This window comes from Chlamydotis macqueenii, chromosome 3 (assembly GCF_036417535.1).
Source record: "Chlamydotis macqueenii isolate bChlMac1 chromosome 3, bChlMac1.mat, whole genome shotgun sequence".
Lineage (NCBI taxonomy): Eukaryota > Metazoa > Chordata > Aves > Otidiformes > Otididae > Chlamydotis > Chlamydotis macqueenii.
Genome location: NC_141558.1, coordinates 70,129,810 through 70,139,093, shown reverse-complemented (window position 1 = coordinate 70,139,093; position 9,284 = coordinate 70,129,810). Strand labels below are relative to the sequence as shown.

The following is a 9,284-nucleotide window of genomic DNA, read 5'->3' as shown; positions in this document are numbered from 1 at the left end:
ATTGTGGACCTATCTTCGCACCACAGTTACCGTATGGCTTTCTATAGGTGGTAACAGTTCAGGGAAGACATTATGTGTCATAGCAAAAACCCAAAACACACTGTAACAGGCTTCTTCAGTCCACAGAAAGACCACTCAACATCTAGACACTAAATTTTATGGCTATTTTTTATATACTGACAACAAAGACACCTGGTATTTAGAGGTGGTTGAAGAAGCAGTGCTGCTCTCAGTAGTAGTGACTGAGGTTTCAAGAATACAGACTAAGGCTGGGATTTTTAAAACTAGACACAGAGGTTTACCAACACAGAACACAGACTAGGAGAACAAGGAGGATTAGCATGTATCCGACCTGTTCTGTTCCTCTATATTTACATATTAAAAAAAAAAAAAAGGCAAAGACCTATCAGAAAAATTACTGTTCCTTATTATCAAAGCTTACGTAGTTCACCTTGGCGATTTGATAACGACAGGATAACTCTTCTCATCTTGAACAAACCGGTACCTTTACATAGAAAATAAGCTTTACGGTAAGGCAGGCATTTCTGAGCCTATTGATCCTGCTCAGCTTCCTAAAGAATGCCATTGTTGGACAGCAGCAATTCGAGAAACCGGTATCTGAGACTTTAAATCTTCCCAAGTTTTCACACTGCTAAGATCATGCTCTTATTTTGAGTCTTTGACAAGTGTATCAGAAGAGCATTAAGAAGCCACACAAAACTGCAAGAAGAATCAAGATAAATGCTGCAAAACTAATTCAGGCTGTACCAGGACCAGACATAAAAAACAGCCATTTACCTCAGACCCATCTGAGACAGCACCTACCTGATTTCAGCAGGGCACTGTAGACAACAGTAAATACAATACCAAATATACATCACAAACACAGCTGCGCACCAAGACAAAACCACAAAGATAGCTAACGTATACTTACATTTCAGAACATGCAAAGGTTTCCATTTCATTAACCGAGGTCTGCATATACAAAAGCGGCAACAAGTTTTTATTGTACAGTGAATGTGAACATTGGTGAAAGGCACTTTCAAGTCTCTGGAAATGCTGTTGATGTCTCATAAACGCAGGAACAGACTTAGAGGGATGTCATTCTGGTTTTCTCTTCTACTAAAATAACTTGTTTTTCTAGAACACTAATATATCTTTCAGAAAGATCTATGCATATGTTTTAAACTAAATTAAGAAACTCAAAGCTTCAGAAAATTTTCCGTGTACCATACCTATCTTTCATCTTCCATTTTGTCATAGCTTTTACACTTTGGAAAGCCATTTTAAAATCTGCAGCAGGCTTTCCTGTTTCCTCCTTGGAAACCTTGCAGGGCCCTGGCACTACCTACCATTTTGTAGGTTCTCTCAAAGCTGCACTGCTCAGAGACAAAGCACCAGACTACATTTTCTGAACAAGGAAGTGCAGGCACACGGCAGCACCAGAAGCAACTCTTCAGAGCAGTCCTAATGCAGAGTGACATAGTGTGTATTTTAGAACAGGGAAAAAAAAAAAAAAAAAAGACTAGAAAGATCCTCAATAAATAGTTTATACAGGTAGGTGTTCTGTTTTTTCTTAAGTTAACTGAGGGATTATCAGGATTTATTTTAAACACTAAGTCCTCACTGAGTAGTTCAAAGGCCACCACTGGATGTGAACAAAACTAACTATAAAGTGTTAATATTTATTACCGGCTCTCATGTTGCTGAGAGGGAACTGCGGGAGTGATCAGTGGCCACTTGCCCGCAGAGGGGAGAGAAAACACACCCGCTCCCTCTCCCCCCCGCCTCTCTGCCGAGCAGGGCCCGGCGCCACAGGGCCAGGGCAGAGACCTCGGGGCCGAGGCCTTCCTCCGGTGCCAGCCCTCCGAAGGTCACCTGCGGTCCCAGCCGGGACTGGAGTCAGCTTTGCTCCCCCGGCCCGTGTGTCACCCAGCAAAGCAAACACGCCCGGGAGCTTCCCCCCCATGACTAACAGTTTCTCCTCGACAGCGGGGGCGGCGGGCCAGCCGACCGACCGTTCCCCGGCTCCCCTCGAGGGCCCCGTCCCGCTGCCCCTCCAGCGCGGGCGGGGCAGTTTCGCAGCCACTTTACGGGGACCGACCGCACCTCGGGGCGCCCATCACCACCTTATTCCGCCCGCCCCGGGCCAAGCCGCCGCTCCCCCTCCCCAGCCCTCCGGAAAAGGCTCTATTTGGGCCGGGATAGGAGCAGGGACCCGCCCTGCCCCATCCAGTTTCGCCCAGGTGCGGGAGGGAGGGGGCGGCGGTGGTTTAACTGCGCACCCGGCTGGTCCGGGAGGAGGAGCAGCCGTCGCCGCCCTCTGCGCGTCCCAGGTGTAACCGGAGCCGAGAGGGTGCGGCACAGCCACCACCACCTGCGGAACCTGTCGGGTGGCTCAGATCGCTTCGCCGCCGCGCACGCAGCGCTCCCGCTTCTCCGCCCGCGACTCCGGAGGACTTTTCCCGGCCTCTCCGCGCCCCACCGCCGGCCCGAGCCATGAAGCCGCTCTGTGGGGCTGCGCTCCTGCTGCTGCTTTGCGCCGCTGCCTGCGCCCAACAGACCCGTGAGTACCCGCAGTCTTCTGTCCGCCCTGCACTCGCTACTGTTAACCCGGCTCCTCCGCCCCGCGACCCTTCCTGCGGCCCCTCTCCTCTGCGGCCGCTCACGGAGCCGCCCCGGTGGGCTCCCTACTCCGTGCGGCGACACAAAATGGCGCCCCCTTGCCGCTGGGGGCGCGGGGCCGCTGCCGGGCGGGGAGGGGCCCCCCTGCGGGCGGGAGGGTGAGGAGGGGGCAGAGGCGCCCAGTGTCCGTCAGCCTTTGTTCTCGGTTGGGCAGCTGGCGGGAAGGGCTCTTGGCGAGCCTGGGCGTCGCGAAGGGAGCTCTCGCCCTTCTCTAGGGAAGGGCAGGTGGCGAGCTGGGAAGCGGGTGGGGTGCGGGCACGCCACACCCGGCCGGTTCCGTCTGGTGAGGGGCGGCTTTGTCTCCACTATGTCCGCGGAGCAGCGGGTGCCCGGCTGCCTCCCCCGGGGGCGTCCGCGCTCACAGCCGCGCTTCTCTTCCAGCCTGTATCTGCGAGAAGAACAAGCGCGTCACCAACTGCCGGCTGGTCGACGGTGTCTGCTGGTGCGACTCGGTCGGCTCCGGCGTGTCCGTGAACTGCGACACTCGTGAGTAAAGCACGCGTGCCGGCTGCGCTTGGCCTGAGTGTGCTCTCTGGTACGGGGCGGCGAGGAAAAGTACCAGCAAAATTCAAGGGAGGACGTGAACGTGGCCATTTGAGTTCCGGCACACAATGGTAGCGAGGAAGGAGAGCTTCTTTCTGGTCTTCCAAGTCAACTGGTGATGGAAGATAAGGTTTAGGATGCCTACTGTTTAACTTGTGTGGCTGTGCGTAGGCTCATACTGATGCAGGCTACCCTGTCCTCCTTAATATTGGTCCTGGTCTCTAATGGCAAGGACTTCTCAAAGATTAATTTTTAGCTTCCTTGTAGGCGCGTATCATGACTTTCTACAAATCTGGAGGTGAAAGAGCCTCGTCTCAGGACCTTACTCTTATTTCGAGCTCACCTAAGCTGTAAATGATCCTCTACGCTGTAAGAAATGCTAATGCACTTGCCTTGAGAAGCTGAAGTACCCTAGTTTTGTTGACTTTATTGCACCATCTACGTGCTAGACACCCACTCTTTCTTGTAATGGCTTCAAATCTGGTTGCTTCTGATGTAACCATGTGTTTTTACAGACCAAGAGCTCTGTTTTGAACATGCATGGTTGGACGCTGCATAATGTGACTTTGGTTATTTTCAGTGACCTCAAAATGCCTGCTGATGAAAGCAGAAATGACAGGCTCAAAATCGGGTCGTCGTGAGAAACCAAAAGATGCATTTGAAGATACTGATGGCCTTTATGATCCCGAGTGTGAAAATACTGGTGTTTTCAAGGCGAAGCAGTGCAACGGAACCACCTGTTGGTGTGTGAATACAGCTGGTGTTAGAAGAACTGACAAACACGATGCAGACTTGAAGTGCAATCAATTAGTCAGAACAATGTAAGTATTTCAACAGGATATGCTGTGACCTGAAAACACTTCTCTATTAGGTTCTGTGTTGTAGAGGACTTGTATGAATGATGTGCTGGGGCTGAATGAAGATGAAGCAATAAACACTTGATTACTGTTCAGTGGTTTTTGGGCTTTTTGTTTTGTTTGGTTTGGTTGTTTTTGTTTGGTTGTTTTTTTTTCCTTCAGAAACAAGGAGACACTGAAGGGCTTTGGAGGGGGCTTGCTCTGTTTTTCTCATGGCTCTTTTTTTTTTTTTTTTTTCTTCTCCGGTTAGGTTTGGTTTTTTTTTTTTTTAGTGTATTATACACACATGCTTTAAGAATATTAATTGTCTATTATTTCAGGTGGATAATCATTGAAATGAAACATGCTGAGAGAAACACTCCTCTGAACACTGAGTCTTTAAAGAAGTAAGTGATGATAGTAAAATGCACTACTAGCTATCTATTCTGTTTCTAAACAATTGTTTTAAAGCATTGTCAAACCTGTGTGAACTCATTTGTAAGACATCTTGGAAGTGACCTACAGATCCATCATAGAGTTCCTTTAACTTTTATGGAAATAAATTTACTAATAAGATTCACTTCCACTTTTAAAACTGATTGCTACTGGTTTGTTTGGTTGTTGTTTTTTTTTTAATCACATCAATATACTGAAAGCAATGGATGGTAATAAGGTGGAACTGCCCAAAAATTAAACTGACAAAGATGGCAGAGAGACTGCATAGAAGCAGCAGGAGAAAAACAGTAGTTTAGCTATTAATTTTCTAAAGTAAAATCCTACTTCTCTGTGTCAGAAGTCGTATAGCAAGAAAAATGTGTTTGTAGGTGTTAAATTCCTCCCATCTTGCATATTGGAACAAAACGGCTATTCTCTAGCTCTTCTTCTGAACTCTGAAAACTGTTAGCACTTTTCTCTGTAACACTGTGGTAATGTACGTGTTTAAAACTTAATTAAGGGCAGTGTACTGGATTTGGTTGGGATGGAGTTAATTGGTATAGTACTGTTTTAGACTGGTGACCACAACAGTGTTGGTAAGTGACCAGTGTTTTAGCTGTTACTGAACAGCGCTTGCATTGTGTTGAGGCCTTCCCAGACTTTTCGCTCTGCTGCCCCAGTGAGTAGGCTGGGAGGTGGGCAAGAGGTTGGGAAGGGGACACAGCAGAGATGGCTGACCCGAATTGACGAAAGTGATATCTTGTGTTGTATAACGTCATGCTCGGCAGTAAATCTAGAAGGAAGTTTTTCACAAGTAGCCATTGCTTGGAGGCTGGTTGGGCACCGATCTACTAGCGGTGAGTGATTGCTTTTGCATCACTCAGGATTCCCCTCCCACCCCCGGCCCCAAACTTGTCACTTATTAGACTGTCTTTATCTTGACCCATGAGGAAGTATTTTTCTTGCTTTTGCCCTTCTGATTGTTTTCCCAATCCTGCTAAGGGGAAGTGAGTGAGAAACTAGGTGAGGGTTTAGCTGCTAGCTGGGGTCAGCCCACCAGAGAGAGACTGCAGGAAAAAAAAGCTGATTATACTTAGTCTTCTCTGCTGCTGAAAATAGATGTGTAAAATAGTACTGTTTTTTAACAGCTATGGATTTAATATCCTTACAGGTTCTTCAAGGAAACAATTACCAATCGTTACATGCTGGATGGACGCTATATAACTAATGTTCTGGTAAGAGGCATGTAATTTTTAGTGAAGTATCAGAATTTTATTTTGTTGTGAAGAACTTTAAAAACTCTTGTTTGACTAATGCAGTACAGCATGAGTCTTCTTTGAAGTTCACAAAATAGTGACACTTAGTGAGCAGCCAGCAAATAGCTGTGTCTGAAGCACAGTACTGAAAAACTACTTATTGCTCTCCTCAGCCTGTAGATTAATTCTTTCTTTGGTTCACTAAAAAAGTGGAATTTACTGTAAACTCTGTAAACAGTTGACTTGAGAACAAGTATTGTAAACCTGATTCAGCATGTGAGTTAGCAAGTTAGATCATAATATTTTGCTGTGTATTTTGTAGCTGGATTTAAAATAGCCCCTTCCTAATACCATACTTTTTTTTTTTTCTTGCAGTATGAAAAACCTTACATTACTATTGATTTGAAGCAAAATTCCTCAGACAAATCTTCTGGAGATGTGGATATAGCTGATGTGGCCTACTACTTTGAAAAAGATGTAAGTGTGTCGTGGGTAGAGTCTGCTGAAGACTAGATGTGTATGTTGCATTGCATTTGGTAGTCTTGCTGTGTACTGGGTAAAGCAAGATGAATTACTACGATACCTGCATGAATGCCTATTACAATGTGAGCTAGCAAGTCTTTTTTTTTTTTTTTTCTATCTGTTCTTAGGTAAAAGGTGACTCCATCTTTCATAATAACAGACTAAACGTCAGCATTGATAACGAAATGCTGCATTTTGAGAAGACAGTGGTCTACTATGTTGATGAAATAGCACCAGAGTTTTCCATGAAGTCTCTGACTCCTGGCCTCATTGCTGTCATTGTAATAATAATAATAGCGATAGTTGCTGGAATTGTTGTTCTGGTAAGTTCTTAAAAAAGCTGCCAAACAAAACGGGTAAGAATGTAATTTGGGAAATAACAACATACCAGGGTAATTGCTTCTGATAGAAACAGTACTCTTGTGAACTGGCTTCTTTTGTGAGATTTGAGGGGTGGGAAAAAGGTGATGGACATACCATCACTGTTTCAGGTTACAACTGAAGGGTGTTATGTGGAAAACGAAAGTATTAGGAAAAACTAATTGAGGTGAAGAAAGTACCCATCCTGCCTCCTGGTTTAAAATAGTTGAGAGTGACAGGCAGCCTCTCCTGTACCTTGCTTTAGAAGGATGAGGAAGGGATAGATTCAGGTTTGGCATTTTAAAAATCACAACCAGATAAAGTTACATGTAAGTGAAGACTTAAAGAAAACGTCACAATTATTCTGTCCTCTTACAGGTCCTCACAAGGAGAAGGAAAGGGAAGTACGTGAAAGCAGAGGTAATTAATTTCTCTTTATGGTCTATGTGCGGGGAGGAAGCTGACCAGAATCCAGAAACTCCTGAGTTTGCTGTAGTTTGTTAAAAACTTGCTTTGGGTGCTTTGGATGTGTGCAAGAAGACTGAAGGCATTCAGATCTGTAACTAGTTCTCACCTGTGTATAGTTCACCCTGTTAGTTCTGCACTAGTTTCAAAGGCAATTGATGATCTGCTGCATTTCCCAGGGGTGGGGGGCGGTGCTGACAGCAAGTACTATTTTTACATATCTATAGCAAGGGCCATGCCATCCACAGGAAATACTGATAGTCTTGTTCTGTCATGAAGACCTTTAGTCGAGGTATTTGCATGAAGCTGGCAGTTTCTATTGAAGAGCTACTTTCCAATGGAACACTAGCAAATGGTGCTACTGCATTGTGCTTCACCCCCAGTGCAGAGCCTTTTGTAAAGGAATCCGAAGGGTGTTGTGGCTAAATAGTAAGGTTTGCTCCCTGCGTACACCCCAAAGACTGCTGCGGGTTTTTCTTTAAAAATAGTCGTTAAAAAAAAAAAAGCTGAAGTGTTACAGTGGTCTTGGCAGGTTTGATTCTGTTAGTGCTGCATCGTACCCCTTTTGTTAATGAAGATCTGGGTTGTTCAGTCCTGTTGACTTCTTGGGTCTCATGTTGAGAATTAGCATGAATATTGATCTCCCTATTCCTCCTCCCCTCCAGATGAAGGAAATGAATGAAATGCATAGAGGGCTGAACGCATAATTAAATCAGATGAAGACAGAGTAAGAAGCAAACAAGAAGACAACAGAAACGTTAGAGGCATGGATCTTAACTCTTAAAAGATTCCTCCTGAAAGGGAGGCAGTTGTGCTCACTTAGTGATTGTTAAAACTCTTGACAGCCGAGACTGGTAACAATGCTACTACTTTTAGTATTTTGTTGAGAGTTAAGTGCCCCATCTTACTCAAGTCAAACTTAACTATTGCTCCCTGATTTTTTTTTTTTTTTTTTTTTCATGATGATGAAATGAGTTGACAACTGCTGTTACTAGGGGTTTGGAGCTTAAATGGTTATTTTAGCCTTGTAGGAGGCTTATTGGAAATAATGATTTTTGTAGCCATGTTGTAACGAGACTGTCTCCTGCATAAGTGAATGTGACGTTTTTATCACTGTTTGTACATATTTGAAGTTGCTGTAACGTTTTTTATTACTTGAATTAATAAAACTTTGAAACAGGCTTCTAATTCTTCCATGTTGAAATGATGATGATCTACTACGTTACCATGCTTACAGATTCAGCAGTGTAATATTTCATTAAAGCAGGTAACCTCAGCATAGGTGAAAATATTTTAAACTCTACTTAACAAAGTTTGTATTGGCCATCTAATATATCTCACTAGTGTGGTGATTTTTATTTTTATTTTCTTAAAGCTGTGAAAAGGATGCTTTATCCTATTTTCCAGTCTTAATGTGCAACAGGAGTAAAATGATAAAATATGGATTGTTTGTATAAAATAAACATGCTGTGAATATAACAGTTTCAGGAATGCATAGACTGGTGTTTCAGATGCTACATAAGTATTTATAATAAAATAAGCCAAAACATCTCTGGTATAGAGTTGAGGGGGTGGGTAGCCTTGCCATCTGGTAGTGGAGGTGGGGAAGAGCTATTAACACAATTATTTGTATAGCTATTCATTATGAAGTTGCACAGCTAGAATCTGTTTCTGTGGTTATTACTACTTGCTGTCGTGGAGGCTGATCAAACTTAAGCAGGCTATCTGCCTTCCAGACCTCTGGATAAAAGCTTGCTTCGGCAGTCAGTAATCTGTAATATATATTGGCTAGCAGGTAGACATGTATCATCTGTCCAGCATATCTCATTTATAAAGGAAATGCTGTAACGCCTGTTGCCAAAGAAATAATGAGATACAAGATAAGGAACTGAATGACAAATCTTATTACTAATGTGTTTGTTTCAACCCTTCCCCCTAAAACAGGAACTGTAGGATAAACTACTGAGAGGATATTCTACCTACTGTATCAATAAAATTGAATTTGAAACGTACCCCATTAGAAAGCTTGTGTGTCTGCTAAATACAACAGGGGAAGTTAGTGTGCTGTGTTGGACGTACTTCCAATGTCACAGTTCACCAGTATACCTTCTGCCTTTCAACGAAGTGATAGCTGACATGCAGGTGTTAACTGTGCTGAATGGTGAAGTGTAGGCAGCAACTG

The 9,284-nt window shown here is 44.2% G+C and overlaps 1 protein-coding gene across 1 annotated transcript; it reads left to right on the top strand.

The window, feature by feature from the left end:
* Positions 1-2,141: 2,141 nt before the first annotated feature.
* EPCAM (epithelial cell adhesion molecule) lies at positions 2,142-8,581 on the top strand. Its single transcript, XM_086744669.1, has 9 exons — positions 2,142-2,566; positions 3,067-3,171; positions 3,809-4,049; positions 4,406-4,471; positions 5,671-5,734; positions 6,131-6,232; positions 6,406-6,600; positions 7,016-7,057; positions 7,768-8,581. The coding sequence occupies exons 1-9, from the start codon at positions 2,500-2,502 to the stop codon at positions 7,807-7,809; spliced, it is 924 nt and encodes a 307-aa protein (XP_086600795.1). The 5' UTR covers positions 2,142-2,499; the 3' UTR covers positions 7,810-8,581.
* The last annotated feature ends 703 nt before the right edge of the window (positions 8,582-9,284 follow it).